General features: G+C 43.4%; 1 protein-coding gene across 3 annotated transcripts in view; it reads left to right on the forward strand.

Moving 5' to 3' along the window:
* Window positions 1-18,018, forward strand: part of LOC117769157 (protein diaphanous homolog 1) — a 94,450-nt gene that overhangs the window by 34,330 nt on the left and 42,102 nt on the right. For all 3 annotated transcript variants that reach the window (XR_004615162.1, XM_034597854.1, XM_034597855.1), the window contains 3 exons: window positions 1,809-2,318; window positions 4,306-4,420; window positions 4,564-4,572. Coding sequence is in view for 2 of the 3 variants with exons in the window: in XM_034597854.1 (XP_034453745.1) it covers window positions 1,809-2,318; window positions 4,306-4,420; window positions 4,564-4,572 (634 nt within the window). In the remaining variant the exon portion in view is untranslated. The remainder of the gene's footprint in view (window positions 1-1,808; window positions 2,319-4,305; window positions 4,421-4,563; window positions 4,573-18,018) is intronic.

Genomic DNA, 18,018 nt, shown 5'->3' on the forward strand with positions numbered 1-18,018 from the left:
ATACTAGCATGGCATGAAAAGAAGGAGAGAAGAAAAAAGTCTGGAAAAAAATATTGTGAGAAGAGGCCAAATCCTTCAGAGATTAAGAAACTCAATAAAAACATGGAAAGTGGGGAAATGGGAGTCGAAAGAAAGGATGGAGACGGGACAAACAGAATTTTTTAAGGCCAAGACACACATGCTGTGTGTGTGTGTTGCTGTACTTATATCTTTGTGAGGACCATTTTTAGCATAGACCCTATAGAGTAAGGACAGTTTGGGAAAGTGAGGACATTTTGACCGTTCCTTACTTTTTCAATGGGCTGTTTGAGGGTTAAGACTTGGTTTTAGGGTTAGGGAATGAATTATGCCGATGAGTGTCCTCACTAAGATAGAAGTACAAAAGTGTGTGTGTGTGTGTGTATGTGTGCGGGCGGGCAGGCACATACAGTCGGGAGGCAAAGATGAGGATTGTTTAGCTGTCAGTGTCCTGCTGCCGCACCAGCTGGACTCTGCCTCACAGTGACACCCCAACTCACAAACAGACCAAGTGACCCAGAACCGTCTGTGTGTGTACATGTGTGTATTTGTTTCTGTCAGTAGGAGAACTACACTGCTCCAAAATGAGCTTCATCCAAAGTGGCTAATGCCAGCAGAGTCATCTTCGCACACTTTCACACATACACACATGGACACATATGCACATGCAGTTGTCCAAAGCATCAACAGCATCACGAGGCAGGCATCAAACAAGCTTCTCATTCTAAGATGGCTCACTTTCTGTGTGTTTGAGGCACTGCCCATCGAAGATTTCTTCACATGTAGAGATCTCTCACTGTTTGGCTGTGTGATGCTGTGCCCAACTCTTCATCTGCCGCCTCACTAAGAAAGCCTGCCTCCGAGGCCCTTCATGCCTGTTACTGTCTTCTTTTTCAAAGTTAGAGGAAACGGCACAGTTTGTTATGCTGCATACACTCGCACTAACACGTTACACACCTAAGAACACATGCACCAAGTAAACCTCTCTATACATCCACAGAACTCGCCGTACTAACCAGTGTCAGTGATCAGGTGCCGTTTGGTTGTCGAAACACCTTCAGTGAAAAACCACTGCAAACTTCACTGTGAAGTCACTTCTTTAGGTTTGCTGAGTACAACTGAAGAAAGTACGGGCAAAACATGTTGGTCGCTTGAAATAAAACTCGCAGTGAAGTCGTTTCAGCGAACAGTGGTACATTTTCATCTTCTCTATACATACTCTTTAAATCACATATAAAATATTCCCCCTCAACTCTCCGTCTTCTCTCACAGCCAAATATTAGCTGACTAACTTAAATGGGTTGGACCGTTTTCTCGAGAATTGATATAAATACTTTAATCAGTATTTCAATGTTGAAATAAATGTTTTATTTCACACTCACTTTTAATGTAAAAATTTGTCTTCCTCTTTAAAACTTCTTCTGCCTCTGTGGACTTAATTCCCCCCTGCTATGTTTTTTTTTTTCTCTCCACGCCTTGTTCTCCATTCTCTCCCCATCTCTCCCCAAACTCAGTCCTGCCCAGGCTTTAATCCCTCTCACTGTTTCCTCTTTTCCACCTCTTTGTTCTTTTTTTCCCTCTCAAACCTAATCACTCTGTTGGCACGGCTGTTCACTGGTGGAAATTGCCAAACAAAATTAATGTCAATTCAAAAAATAAACAGGAACCAACAGTCAAGGCATGCTGGTATGATAAATGACTGTATTTTGTTCGACATATACGGTAATATGTGCAGAAGTTGATGTTAATCATTATTTATGATAATTAATTGTGTCCTTACTTCCACACAGATTGAAACGCTGTCTAAGGATCTGGAAGAGGCCAAGACTAAAGTTGTCACAGTGACTGTTCCCGTGCCAACACCTGGTGTGCCCCCTCCCCCGCCCGCCCCTCCTCTCCCTGGCCAGAATGTCGGTATGGCCCCTCCACCTCCACCCCCTCCTCCACCTCTACCAGGCCATGCATGCATATTTGTTCCCCCACCGTTACATGGTCAAGGCAATATTCCTCCACCACCTCCTTTGCCTGGCATGCCAGGACCTCCACCACCCCCGCCCCTTCCTGGCATGGTAGGCCCGCCGCCTCCTCCACCCTTACCTGGGATGGGACCTCCACCACCACCGCCCCTACCTGGGTTTCCTGGTATGCCTCCACCACCCCCGGGCCCAGGCATGCCTCCACCACCACCATTTGGCATGGGAGGATGGGTTGCGCCCGCTCCCCCTCCTCTGCCTTTTGGGCTCAAACAGAAGAAGGATTACAAGCCTGAGGTTCAGCTGAAGAGAGCCAACTGGAGCAAGGTCAGTGCTCGAATAGATCACCAATATTGAAAAAGTTACGGCAAAGTAGCTGTTTTTTTGTTTTTTTTATTGAAATTTTTTTTGATTGGTCTTTCATGATTACTTCTATGTATTGATTGGTCATATGATATAACTAACCCTTCGCTTTTGAATGTGTCTAGCTTCTACATTTTGTCTGGTGGGTACTTCCCAGATGTTTGGTTGAATTATCCTCCTTAGAACTGTTTCTTAAAAAGTCTACAATTCAATAATTTGAATTTTAGGCCTTAAAACTTAAAGTAGTTTAGGTAGATCTTACTTATGTCACCAATTATTTAGGGCTTCTTCCGTTGTGCCTCAAAATTAATTAAATTTGTTATGGGAAATGTTCTTGGTGGCATGCATGGTTTGAAATGTCTCCATGTGTTGTCGTTCTTTCTCAGTGATATAGATATTAGCACGTTGTAATAAAACTACAAATACCACCAACGTGGAACTGATAACTGAGTCTACAAACACCTTATCTGTAATTAGGGGAAGAATAGATCATTTGGGGACTCCGATATTCCTTTGTATTTATCATTATCAACAGGTCTGAAGGTTAATTAACTAGGGTTGTACAAATGTCTTAAGAAGTCTTAAATTTAACATGTTGCAACGTGCAGAAACCCTGAAATCAGTTTTAATGCCCAAAATCTCACCATTGTTGAAAATGAATCTCATTTTCAGCTGATTTATCATAGTGTTTTTCAGCTTCTCATTATCACACAAATGGAACCCTCGCATTGAAACAGATAAGGATTTTATTGTAAATAATTCAAACCTAATTTAAAGTTTGCGTGGCAAAGTTTGAAGATGCAATATGAAATAGCTCAGGGTGGGCTTTTGTGTGAGATGGATCTTTAACAGTGAGATGGTGAACTAAAGTGACTTGCACGCATACGTGTATCTCATGACAATGTGCTTCATGTTCTTCCCCTCCCTCTCATCTGTGATGGTTAAAACATCAAAACTGCCCTCTGTCTTTCTTTAGCCTAAAGCTACTGTTTAATGGCTTCAGCAGACTTCATCAGCATTTACTCTCTCTCTCTCTCTCCCTCCCTTTCTCTCTCTCTCTCTCCCTCCCTCTCTTGCTGGTGAGTGTTTGACGAGGATGTCACAGAAATTGCTTTTTAATAAGCCTTCTTCTTTTAACTGCACCACTGAAAGATAATTAAATTGCTGCTAGAAAGGACAGTGTTCTTTTGTAATTTAAATTAACTTTTTTTTATGGCCTGGTCTCTTTCTTTCTTTCTTGCTCTTTCAGCTCATCCCAATATCACATTTCCTTTCCATGCTCTCTGTCTTTCCCGTCCCACGTCCCCACCCCTGAGGCTTTGTCCATAATGAAAGGCCTGATATCTGTAAATTTACTACCACTGCTTTCCCATTCGCTCTCTCGGTTTCACTTTCTCTCTTTGTCTTTTCCCTTCGATGAGAACACTCAGAAAGTGTAGGGGGAAAAAAGATGAAGTTAATTGTGACTTGTGACTAGAATAGAGAACGAGTGCAACACCAAGACATGGAGAGGTTTACAGAGAGAGCAGCCGATAATGGGTGAAGGAAGAAATGAGATGGGCAGGAAAGGGAGGGGAAACCCCTCTATATCTTTGCATTTCTGTGTGTGAAGCTCTGAAACTCAATATGCTTTGTGCTAGAGACACTGTGAAGAAGATTAGAGAAAATGACTTCTTGTTTCCTCCTTTTTTTCCTTTATACGTCCTTCCCTCCTGCCATCCTCATTCCCTCCCTCTACCACCACACTGCTGGCTCTTCCTATACCAGCCTGTTGTTTCTTTTGTTCTCTCAACTTCTGTATCTGCTCATCTCGTTGTTTGCTGTGCAGCTCACCATTTTTGGAAAATTTGTCACTTTTGATGATACAGCCACCTCACAGAAACAATACATCTGCCTTTTTGACCCTCTCCATTCTCCCCCTCTCTCTGTGTATACTGGTCTTCTCTCTCAGATCGGCCCTGAAGACCTCTCTGAGAACAGTTTCTGGACCAAGGCGAAAGAGGATAAATTTGAAAGCAATGAGCTCTTTGCCAAACTCACCTTGACCTTTTCCTCACAGACAAAAAGTGAGTGCTTGTGTTTTTTTTTTTTTAACTCTTTTGGTTCGTGTTGTGTTTCACAGTAATAAGCAAAGTCTTTCTCTCACCTCCCTCCCCATCTCACCCAAACTCCACATCTATTTCAATCCTCGTGCCTTTGCTTCCATCAGCCACTAAAGGTAAGAATATCACACACACGCTTCCATTTAGTTAGTTTTTTCACACATCTTCTCCAGCCCTTTTCACCCTTCTCTCTCTCTCTCTGCTCGGAGGACACGCTGCATATTTACATTATTCAGCAATGCTGTGTCAAACCAGACACTCCCGTGAGTTCATGAATAAACCACCCACACCTGTGTTTGTGTTCATCTTCTCGAGTGTGCCCATGAGTTGTTGTGCAGAGACGGTGCGCTCCCATCCGGGTGAGATGAATTGGGACTTGGGGGACGGAGGGAGAGATGGATAGAGGGATAAGGAGAAGGTCACCGATGTCCTTTGACTAGCCACCTGCTGTCCTGGCACAAAGCGCTGACACACGGGCATACGCTCACATACGCACACCTGTCCACTCTTATCACCTTGTCCCGGTGTCACTGAGCCTTCTGCTCTCACTTCTCCATATTCATATCATAACCAGGGTACCGGGAACTCTCAGACAGACAGTGCGTGTGGGTGTGTATATAATTCCGTCTGACCTTCAGATTTAGTCTCACTGCACATACACACACACAGCTTGTGTCATATACATAAACAGCCTATGCAGGCACACATGGCTGATGCTAGCTGTAGATGTCACCTAAATGTCAGTGTTGGCAGTTGCCCCATCTGCATTCACCTGTATGGCAAGTCCTTACTTCCGCTTGTCACTCCTTAATTTGACCCCCCCACCCCCTTGGCCTGTTCACCCACGCTTTCCTTTTATTGGCTGAGACAGCCGCCTGTTGCAGTTGATGTCTAATAACCTTTTCTGAGAGCTCACTATAAAGACACCGTGGCCTTTTCATAGCCCCACACCTGTCTGTTTGTCTGCCCGTGTGGATGCACTGAATGAGAAGGAGAGGGAGAGAGATTCGCCGAGTGTTTATTACTCTGTGTGTGTGGTTGATTTCCGGTGTGTGTTTTGAATGTGTTGAAATGTGGTAGTTCGGACTAAAACATTGAAGCAGTATTGGGATTTTGTTTAGCGGTTGTGGATGCATTTAAGTTGTGCGTGTGTGCTTGTGAATACTCGTGTGGTTTGATCCACACTGTGTCTTTAGTGTGTATACATGCATGTGTGTCTGTGGCAGCCCATACACATATTCCCAATAAGCTACCAGCTGCCGATTGACCCTTCACCCCCCGTCCTTCCTTCTCTTGCTTAAACACTCTGCTCAAGGCCTAATCCATTCCTTATCATCTCCTTATCCCTCACCTCTGGGAGCCTGGCTTCACTCTTCCTCATCCTACTCCTCCTCTTGCGCCTCCCATTCCTTGTTACCCAGCAAAAGCAGACCGACACCACACCGAGTCTCCGCTGACCCTCCCTGACCCTTCCTCCTCCTCTGCATCGCCTGCCCAGCAGCGCAACTGGGGTTGCACGCACACACACACCCACACAGAAAAACACACTTTCGGGTGGGGGTGGCACGCTCAGGGCAGGGTCAGGGGTGTTGACCTCCGAGGCTCGGCGGAAGAGCAGAGAGCTGATGGTGGGAGACACACCCTCTGGCTGCAAATGGCTCTCATGGACACAATTACACACTCTGACACACACACTGAGAGACTGCACATATATTCAATCATTTTATCTCTGTAGTTATTTCCGTTATCAGTCTCTGTATCTGTTTATCAAGCTCAGGCCAGTTATCCTTTATGCTGCTGATACTCTTCAGCTACTTAGCAAAATGTCCCCACAATCCAATCAAATGGAAGAGATTACAATCATAACATTTATCGCTTGTATTAATTGAAGTGATAATTTTTTATGTTAGGATGGATTTTGCGCCAACAAGAGCAGAGCTTGTGAAATCCTATTTAACAGTAGACATCCCCTGAGGCCCCTGACATTTACAATCAGTTATTAGCATTTTGTTTATGTTAATTTACACGTAAATTATTCTATATTACTATCCTACAGCAAATTGAATATGGAGCATTTCCTAAATATTTCCTAAATTGTGTGGTATTAGGTTGGTTACATATTTATATTTGAAATGTATACATCTGTACTATTTTAGCTCTCGTACACACATGCACACACACACGCACGTTCTTGTACTTACATCTTAGTGAAGACACTCATTGGCATAATGCATTTGCCAGCCCCTTACCCTAACCTTAACCATCACAACTAAGTGCCTAACCCTTACCCGTGCTCCTTGAAGGGTACCGGGGACCAAGTCATCCCTGTGTGCCTGTGCCCCTCGGGTCTAACCTAACCTAACCCTAATTCTAACCCTCAAACAAGACTTTGAAAAAGTGAGGACCGGTCTTCATGTCTTCACTCCATAAGGTCTATGCTCAAAATGGTCCTCACAAATATGAGTACAAGTGCACACACACTCACCTCATGCCTAATAGAACTAAACTATTTCGGCATTTAACCTACTTGGCTACGTGTTTTCAACCGTGGTTCTGAGGTCAGGCAAAGCAATAACATGAACTATTGGAGAAAAGCTCCACCTTTGCTGATTTATTCCAGTCGAGCCTTCTTTACCTCAAGACTTTTCACCTTTCCTCCCCTCAAACTCCTCGACCTTCCTGGCAAACAACCATTGAAGTCAAGGTCACCGTTAACATATTATTCACTCGGATTGAAATACAAAACTCTGATATCAACTAAAAAATATTCATTTTTGATGCCAGTCAATAAATTGAGTTAGGTTTTCACTGTCAAGGTTTCCAGAAGTTGCACCACCTCTGGGATCTGTTGGGGCATACTTTTTTTCAGTCTTGCTTGCAGGCTGCCTGCTAGTTTTCTTCATGTGGTCCAGTCGGCATATCCATTTGTGTGATGTTGATAAAACATATTGAGGTTGAAGGTAGATTTTAGGTGGTGGGCGTTTTAGTTTTACCAAACCACTGCCTTTTGAATAGAAAATATGTGATGATATATTAATAAGACTGCTTGCGTTTTTTTTTCTTTTTATTACACAACTACGCTTTTGAATGAAGTTGAACTGATGCCCAGTCTGAGATTATAGCAAGCTGTACATCTGTGAATGTCTGTTTTGATTTGATTACAAAAAATCTATTTAAGGCTCCATCCAGAGCCTTCACAGCAATTTATGTGTTAATGTGACTCCAAATTCCACTGCAATATTTGTGCTGGAGAGACCATGCTATTATTTTTTTCCCCATCGTTGTGAATGTAAGGGCTTAGGATCAGCGACGTGATATAACTATTTGCAATTGCAGACAGAGTAGAGACATGAGCAAGTATGTGTTGCTGTAAAGTAGTTCAGGCGGCAAGCTTATTCTCACATTTTCTCTCAAGCCACTGGTTCTTAATTCCTCACTTTTAAGTCAGTGTGTTTGTTTTCTGCTTTTTGATAAGTTTTCTTCTTTCTTTTGGTCATAATAATAGCGATATAAATAGGTGGACAGAAATGTTTTTTAATCAAAGTTACTCAGTTGTTTAGGAAGTGTAGGACGGCAATGACAAGGCTAGAATTTGTCCCTTTTTCATCCAATGCGTATGTATATATAATATATCCTGAAATGTTATTTTCTCACTTTTTAGACTAGCGGGTAGCTATTGAAGTTGGTACCTCAGATAGGCCAATTAGCAAAAGAATGAGAAAGAGAGCCAGAGTTGGATAGAGGAGGAGGAGGTATAGGTGGAAAAAAACAAGAGTGAGCAGAGGGAAAGTCTGGGCTACGGGGAGCGTCTGTGATTAATTTGATTCGGGAGAGAAAAGAAAGAAAAGTGCCAGGAGCATATATGATTATTAATCCTCATAATGGGAACATAATTTTCATATCCCAATTCTCCAGCCGTTTCACCCCTCCCCTTCCCTGTGTTTCTGTGGTCTGTTGTAGTGAGATGACCTTGTTTCCCTTTCCCCCCCCCCCAAAATGCCAAGGAGGAATTTTGTGACACCATCCACAGGGCTTCGCTTTGTAACACACCTGCACATGCACCATCACCCTCTGGTAACACACGTGCTTCCCGTAAAATCGAGGCAAATTAATTGCAATTAAATGCATGTTTGTCTGTCTGCTGCTTATGTTCTTGAGAGAGTGGGTGGGTGAGCTCAGCCACATTTACGAACCAATTATAATAATGATCTCCCTATGTTCTAAAAAATCAATTTCCTTCTCTGTAGGTATTTATGTGAGTGTGGTCGTGGATGTTTGTGTATTTGTGTTGCAGACTTTCATCTAACTACTGTGTGCGTGCGTGTGTGTGTGTGTGCGTGTGTGTGCACTTACGTGGAGCCTCTCGAGTTGTCTCAGTGAAAGCAATAAGATATAATATATTACCAATGGAAGACCAAGGGGCACCGAGAATTATGGCGAAGTGTTAGACTAACATTACCTCTTCTACAGAGTTGACAACATTTGTTGACTTGTTTGTTTTTGACTTTTCGTTACAGTGCACTGATTCAAGGTCATTGTCATTCAAAGGAGAATTTCTATGCAAATTAATTAAATCAAGCACAGTCCTGCTCTTCAAGCAGGGCTCTTTACTGTGACTGATACAAAATGACCCTCAAGTTTTTTTCTTTTTTTAATCTGGTGTTGGTGAGAAACTGGAAGACACTGCTATTCTTTATTTTTAATTCACCTCTATTCTGCTAAGGAAACGCCTGGCGTCCACACTACTGCGGAATTTTAGAGCCCCTAAAACGGAGATGTTTGGAAAACGCTCCTGGACGTGTTTTAGTTTGAAAACTGCAGGGCTTTAGTCTGTACAGGCACATACAGAGATGTTCTGAAATAATGAGGTGTCCTTTTCAGTCTTGATGGAGCCTTCGCTGGTTTCGTCAGGCTCCTATAACATGACCACTTTACAGCATCAGCCTCAGCTACCAAGGTAGTTCAGACTTGCCCAGTGTACGTGGGTGGTCACGTGACATGCAGTTTCTGGCATGATAGTGTGGACAGGGATTTTAACTGATTCAGAGCCAAAACGCTCATGTGGACAGCAATCATTACAGCAAACATAGTAGCACGGACGTTACCTCAGCTTGTCTTACCTCTTCATCTTCTCCTCGCCAACCCCAGTGTGATAATCACTCCACAACTCGCATCTAGAGCATGTTTATTTTCCTACTGTTAGTTCCCTTTCCCTCTAGGTCAGAGCCAAGAAACATTTGCGAGTTCCAATGTGTGTTTATGTGTATAATTAGAGGGTTTCAGATAACTGTTTATGGAATGTGTACACTCAGAGCTGGCATCTCCTGAGACTGTTTAAAATGTGCACTAATAAAGCACTTACATGACTAAATGAGGAATGGGCGCATGTTATCAAGCCATAACAGTGTTTGTGCATGCTCGCGCCGTGGTGATAAATTAGTATTAGCTTTGAAAATCTTGTGTATAATGTGTTGAGTTCTCCTTGAGCGTGTGTACATCTCTGCGTGTATATTTGTACTTGTGTAGCCTACAGTGGCCAGCTTTGTTAATAAATCATGCAGTTTTTCAGGCTGCAGAGGGAGAAGCAGGTTAATGCAAGGGTCACTAATGCCGCAGAAAGAGCTGGAAAAAATATTGCGCTATTCTTCCCTTCTTTTCTCCATTTTCCATTTCATTTCTGGATGCAGCCATTTCTCCCCTAACATCTCTATTCCCCATTTTCCCTCCGCACCTTTTGCCCCCAACAAATGGCCCCACGATTGGATGACTGTGTGTGGTGTCTGTGAGACACATGAATCTGAACAGCACCTATGGCCCATATATAGACACGCTTTTCAGTAACCTGTAAATGGAAGATTTGATGGTTATAGGTTGTGTTTGGGGTTGTGTGTTTACGTGTAATTTTAAGTGTTTATGTGTACCACTGCTTAAGTTTAAATCCTAACTATACCTCTTAAGCCCTTAACAGCAGCGGTGCATTAGGTTGGCTTTGCTCGCTCTCTAAGCCTCGGTGGGTATTCTCAGTGCGGCAATAGCCAGCGTTTCCTCATTCACCGTCTCTTTATGGTTGAGGAACAGCCGCAAAACGACGCTCATTCATCAGGCCTTATCAGGTTCAAACACATCTGTGTGGCTCTCACTGCCAACCGCAATAGCTCACATGCACAAACAGAAGCATACACTTATGCGAGTACATATGAGCACACACACACACACACGGATGCTTTTGTCTCACTCTCTTCATTCCATCTCTCCCGCCATCCCGCCCTCGTTACATCTCTCTCTCCTCTGTTTTACATGCAAATGAGCTGTGTACTCATGCTGGAGCATTACCGCTGTGTGTGCCTAATCTCCTTGCTGCCTTTTCTCTCGCGGAGATTATCCTGTTTTTAAACGGAATAGGCCTTCTTCGCTTCAATTGGCTCCTCTTCCAACCAGTCGGTCGGTCAGCCAGCCAGCCAGCCAGCCAGCCAGCCTGCCTGCCTGCTTTCCAATCTCTCATCCTAACACCATTACCATTAAAATGTTCCCAGTGATATGACAGCTGAGCAGGGGCTGAGAGAACCTCTGGGTGTGTGTATGTGTGCGCCTGTGTGTGCGCCTGTGAGTACATTTGTAATCTTTGTGTGTGTGTGTTTAATTGAGGGATTGGCCGATAAGCTCAAAAGCTTGTTACAGATGCTAAGTATTCCCATTGTTTGTGAGATTTTTTTTTTCTTTCCACCCAGGCCATGAGGGGAAAAGACATGACGAGAGATAGGGGATGAAGGGATATATCTGTGCACACCTACACTCCATCCACCCACTCCTCCTATCTGTTTAGCTTCTCTTGGTCACATCAGCATCAGCATCCCCCCCCCCCCTGTCCAGTTTCCTTATATGTATGCATGTGTATTACCATGTGCAGGATCTGTGTTTCTGAAGCACTAGTGTTCTTGAAGGTATAGGTTCAGTTCAAGTTTTATTATTGATCTGTTCTGGAGGAAGGGTTGTTTTACTGAGACCATATCTATGATATGCATAGAAAGCATGTTAATTAGGAGAAAAAGATAAAGAGAGAAGTAGTAGTGCCGCTAAAAGTGCAGATTGACTGTTCTGCCTGAGGCAGCGAATCCCTCTCTGTTTATTCTTTGCAATATTAGCTACCTATCCCGGAGGGCAGAGACGCACATGCACAGATGCATAGACACACATAGGAGACTTAGCCCACTTTGATGTCACTGATAGCATACATAAAAAAAATGGAGCGGTAAAGAGCAACAACTTCAAAGATGGAGTTGACAAGATAGGAGCATTAACCTTCCCATCCCCCTTCCTTCTTCTCCTCTTCCTCTCCTGATTTCCTCACCTCTCATCTCTTATCTCCCCCTGATAAAGGGCTTCTTATGAAAAGAGACAATGAACAAGGGATAGAACCAGCAAAAGGACATAAGAACGGTGGAGAGGTTAAGATAAAGCATGCTGGGAAATGAGAAAAGGAAAGATGGATGGTTGCAACAGAGGCATCTGAAAGTGGCCTTTTAAAGTCAAAAGCTTCTATCTCATTCGCATCTTTTAACAGTAGCCTTAAGCTGCGACTGATGCTGTATTGGCTAGCTAGTGAGTTATTAGGGTGCTATTAGACTATCTCCCCCATTATGCTGATGGCTCAGACCGTGTCTTCAGGGTTCTCACACAACCACACATATTAAAACTATCAATTTCAGCCCAACTTTGTACACACTTGCACCAACTTTCTCAAGGTGCACTTTATGTTGTTTATATCAGTGTGTGTGTGTGTGTGTGTGAGCTTTGTGAGTGTGTTTGAACCTGCCTGGCTTTTATTGCTGCTCGTGTAACAAGGCCCCTGGTCTCGAACTGCGTGTGAGGCTGTGTGTGTAATATGGATAACCCAGTGGCATTTACGCCAGACACCGATGGTATTTACAGGGCTAGGTGGACCAGGCCATGCTCCACTTTCTGACCTTAATCTGCTACCAGTAACCGTGTAACTGTGTGTGTGTACTAAATTGTGTGTTTGTGTGTCAGTGATGTGTAGGGTAGGCATAAGAACTTAGATGTGTATGCATAGTTTATGTGAGTACAATTCTGTTGTGTGTGTGTGTGTGTGTGTGTGTGTGTGTATGCTACCTGGTCAATTACAGTTGGTGTGCTCCTGTGTCTTTGTGCCTGTTTGTGCGTATTTGCATGCTGAAGCCCTGGCTCCATTACTCAGTATCTGCATGTGTCGTGTTCTGTGAGACGTGGGCTCTGCTTCGCCCTGCAGGCACCTTAATTTTTCACCATGCTGTGTGCTACACTACACCGCGCTGCATGAAAGTGTCTACTCCCTCTCCTGCGCCCGTTTCCTTTCCCTTTCTATTCATCTACCTCCCCCGTCTTCATTTTCCCTCACCGCACACCCACCCACCTCTCGCACGCACGCACACACGCACGTGTCTAATCAAAGCACGGAGCTCTCCAGATTAGCACTGGAGAAAACTCCCTAAAGACATTCCTTCATTTTGACCATTTTCAGGTACTCTCTTTCCTTCTCCCCTCCACCTCCTCCCTCCTAGTTTTGAATTTTTAACCTCCCCGCTGAATAAGACATGTGGCTGTCCTCTTGGGGAAAGAAAGTTGGAGGGAGGGCAAGGAATGAAGGAAGGGAGAAGGCGGGGGAGGCAGAAAGGAAAAGGTTGTCCCTAAACACGCTTTCACATTTATCCCCTAAAAACTCCACTCTGTATGCTCAATAATGCATGGCCATCTCCCCATCGCCTCCCCTCTCCTCTCATTCCCCTCTTCCTTCATCTCCTTCATCTTCCTCTTGTCGGTTCCCCAAGCGCACATCACTCCACCCAGCAGATTAACTGCAGGGTGAAACTGAGACTGGCAAAGCAGGGTGATGGTTGCAGGGCGTCAGAGACTAACAGTGAAAGAAAGAGAAAAGAAAGGAGATGAGTAATTTGTCATTGTGCGGATGGAGTTACTACTTTATGTATTGATCTGAGTGAGTGGGCTTTGGAGTTGTACCATTTCCGAGCGGCCGAAGAGCTTGACTGCGCCAGAAAATTGGAGTCCAACTTCACCAGAAAAACTCCATCTTGGCTTGAACAAAGCCTGTGGAGTGACTAATACCTTACTGAATTCTTTAATCATTTCCTTGACCACTTTTAGAGGCAGAAACCACGTCAGCCTGACACCAAAGCTTCCTGTTGCAGTTTCATTAGGACACAAATATGAATCATCAGTGTAGAAGTACAGTCCTGATGTTAGAGCCATTTCACCTAACACTGAATTACACCTATAACAAGCTGCAGTGCACTAACCACACGGTACCTATAACTAATGCGAGTCAGGTGTTTTGCTTAGATACTGTCTCTGCCTTTTGTTTTTGGTGTATTGTACTTAGAAGTGCTTTGTCTGCTGGAACTGCTGCACTGTAGATGTGCAGCGAGCAGAGCAAACCTTTCAGGACTTGTTGTGCATGCAGCAGCAACTCCTGTCTGTTTGGGTGAATAGGGTGACACGCCAGAGATATCTAAAGATCTCTCCAAGAATGGCTTTTTAAGTCTGTTTTGGAAAGTTTTTGAAGAACCCAGAGAGTTTGTGCTTTCAAAGTTTCATGTTGATTTTTTTTTTGCTCTGAAGTTTTTCTCCCTCTCACGGCTGTCTTTGTTTCCAGCCTCAAAGAAGATTGCGGTTTAATACTGCAGGAGCAATAGACCATAACAGCATTAAAGAAAAAAAAATACTCATAATAATAGAATGAAACATGAAATTGATGTCGTTTTTTTTGCGTTAAAGTGCAGTTCTTTGGTGTATAATGACTAATAATTGACTAACTAATAATCAATCAAATTTAATTTAACAGTTTAGCTATTACGTTTTAAGGATATTCAGGGCTGTAAATCTTTCTCAGTACAACAACAAACATGCTGCTTTCCCTTTTTTCCAGACTGAAAAATGTGGGTTTGCTCTATGCAGCACTGCAGCTTTTTATTTATTTTTTAAAGGAAGTTACTTCTCACGAGATGGTGGGCATAGACGAAGATAGATAACAGCTTGCCGCCACAAAGTGCACATTTTTGGGGCGCTGGATTGATGATAACAAGTATGCTGCTCGATTGAAGCCAGTTGAAGGAAACAAACATGAAGGCTAGTGCACTGTTTTTCAGGAAAAACAAAAACCTTCAGTGACGGCAGGTTCACACTTGCATTCTGAAGCCAGTCGATCAGTATTCAGCGTATGCAAATGGTATGGTTCAGCATTAAGGATTTCACCTATGTATTGATCCCGTTTATGTGTTAAATTCTCCTCAGGTTTATTCTAGATGTCGTTAATGTGACTTTGGAAAACTGCATGTACTGAAGAAAAGAAGAAAAAAAAAAAGCACTAGAGCTTATTGTCAAAGGCGCAGATGGATGGAGACTAATCTTGGTTCAGTAGATGAGAAGACGGATGGTGTTATTGAGGGCAGAGTGAAGGAGAGAGGCAGCGAATGAATGAGGCTAGAAGAAGGACGAATGGAGGCAGGGAGTGATCTGTGTACGATTGAAGGGAGCAGTGAGGGAGGGAATGAAGGGATGACAAATGATCAAAAGGTGAGGAGACATGAAGCAACGAGAGTGATGGGGATTGAGGTGCAGGTAAAATGAGGAGAGTGAGTTAAGTTGAATGTGATAGCATGGGAGTGAGAAAAGGCGAAATGAGCGAGCCGGGCAGAGGAGGTGGTCAGGATGGTCACTGTGACATCTAATGCGTTGCCGGCTCATTGCAGTGGAGTTCTCCACGGGGGAGACGCAGCTTCCGCTCTTAGGGAAAGGTGATCAACATCTGTGTTCTCTGTTGGTGTACAGTATGTGGCAGAAAAGACGGGAGGTACTGAGACCTTTTGCTGCCTTTTAATCGTATTCTGCTCTGCTCCTGTCTGTCTCTCTCTGAGGGGTGGAACACATCACATAGAGCAATTTAATGCCTTGTTCTTCTGACACTGTTTGGCTCTCCACTGAATCTCGCCGCGTCCCTTCCCTCTCTCTGTTCCCCAAACAGGTTATTTAGGGCTTTGTACTTCACTGTACACAGTTAGTGGTCAGTCCGCATGCACACGCGCACACACATACACTATGCCACTGGGCCTCCTTAGAGATTGTCTGCTTAATACTGCATAGCACTTAGAGGCATCAACAAGCCCCGTAGTGCTCCACTGAGGCGTAGAATGCAAGAAAGCATGCTAATTCCCCCCAACTTACTCCATCTATCCCTTTGTAATCCCCCTCCATCCGTCCACGCATCCAACCACACCTAAAATGGGTTATTGTATGTTGCAGCAAAAATGTGGGGTCTCTTTTGGTAAAGGTTAGAATGTGAGAACAGTTAATTCAGATGCGAAACTCTCGTTCTTTTTTTAAAAAATTAACAGATAGAAATGGAAAATAAAAGTATTTCTCCTGAAGAAAGAAATCCCCAATATCATACAGTGTTTCAACCCACCCAACATTCAAAATGATCTAAATGCTCATGCTGGGTTTGCATTCTGCTCCAAGTGGAGGAGCATATCAGTGCTATCTTATGTTTTGCTTCTAACAAACATGTTGAAATATCTTCTTCCTTATGTAATGTTCTTTTCACTAACAACCGAATCAGAAAAACTCGGGCTCCATGGTTTATTGCTCTGGCAAAATCTTGTATTATATCATTTTACCTCTTCCATGAATTTTTTCATCATCTTACATTCCCCCAAAACAATAGAAAATTATCTCAGATTGTCCACATTTTAAAACACAAATCTAGGATGTTACCATTATTATTTTGGGATTTTCTGGAGTCAAACATAAGCATCAGCCAATTATATTGCAAAAGCCTGAGACGTGTATTTTCTGTTTCTGTTCATCTCTCCCATCAAATGAACTGTCTTCCTATAAATCCAAACTTTTAAGTTGAGTTTCAGGCTCGAGGGACACAGATATAAATTTGTCAGAAAATCCAGATTATGTTCTGTGCTGTGCAGTCCTTAAGTTTCCTTCTGAGTTGTCACTTTATTCTTGGTTATTTGAGAGAAAAGCAATTTGCACAGTGTCTGTTTTCCTGTCCTTCTGCCTTCTCCGTCATCAAGCGGTGGAATGTCACTGTAGTTAGATTTTTTTTTTAAACCAGAAGTATCGACAGTTGAAAGGGAAGAACATGGGGGACTGTGGGGAGAGAGAGAGGAGTGATGGCGTTGTCCTAAAAGTCCCCGGCCAGGTTCAGAATGGTACGACTCTGTGTAGTGTATCTTAATATTGCTGTAACATCAGTACATTGTTTTGAATCTAGTATGTCACATATGTTGTGTGTGTATATATGTCATGTGCTGGTACCCTTCATTTGTACATCATGCGGCAATCATCACTAAATTCTCTTGGGAAAGAAAACAGTGGATTTATTATAACATTAACCCCACATAGTTTTTTCTGGTGTTTTATATATCAGATCTATTTTGCAGCAGAATACACTTGTCAGCTCATCTACTCAGTACAATTGAAAATATGATGAATTCATTACCTATTGGTGTATGCTGAGCCCTCTGCTTTATTTCAAACTGCAATGTAATAAAGAATACATCACATGGGACAGTTTGTGTGGCAGCTTTTAAACCAGGACAAGTGTATGTGTCGGGGGACCTGTGTTTGTTATATGAGCAAGCACATATCCCCCACGAGTCTTCACTTAAAATGTGTAAAGTAATGCTAAGAGTTCTTGCCACTCACCACTATAATTCATAAGTGTTTCAAGACCTGTGGTCTAGGGGCTCCTTGTGCAGTTGTGTACGCATGCAAGCAACAGTGTATTTGTGTGTGTGTGTGAGAGAGAGTCTAACTGAGTGTGTGCGTGTTCAAGGGCCCGTGCGTTTGTGTCATAGGGGACCGCAGACACTGTCGGCTTCATTTCCCAACATCATGTAACCAAGGACAGGCCGGCCTTATGAGACCTCGAGCTGAAAAACAGCAAAGTGACACACACACACACGCACACGCACACACACACAGTCACACACAGTCATCAGGGCGAGGGGTGGAAATCCTGGACTTGTCAGGCTCTGCGCCATAATCCAGTTTAGAAGGATTAATTAGGAATTAAGGAGTGTAATGTTATCGGTGCGTGATCCGCTCACACGCGTGCACATACACATATCTCACTCTGTTAGAGTGTGTATATAGGGCATGGATTATTCCAAACTGAGAAAGAAAAGTAAAGTAATTTTTTATGATTTTTCTGACTTTATTACTTTCTCATTCAGTTTCCTCTCTCTGCCCTCTCCCTCTCCTCCTCTGGCTGCCTTACTTACCTCCTTGTTGCTTCCTACCCTCCTCCACTCGTCATCCACCCTCACATTCTCTTTTCCTTCATCTTCCTCCCCTTAGTATATTCTAGGGACATCCATAAAATTACTTTTTTTCAGTCTTCTCCTTGCCCTTGTTTTCTGCAACTCCTGTCTTGCTTTCACTGGCACCATTATCCTGTCTTGTTAAGGTCCTGTGTCAGCTTTTATTCGCTGCTTTTATCCTTCCAGTCCTGCTTTGTCAAAGACAGAAAGAGT

The sequence above is a fragment of the Hippoglossus hippoglossus genome, chromosome 10 (assembly GCF_009819705.1).
Source record: "Hippoglossus hippoglossus isolate fHipHip1 chromosome 10, fHipHip1.pri, whole genome shotgun sequence".
Classification (NCBI taxonomy): domain Eukaryota; kingdom Metazoa; phylum Chordata; class Actinopteri; order Pleuronectiformes; family Pleuronectidae; genus Hippoglossus; species Hippoglossus hippoglossus.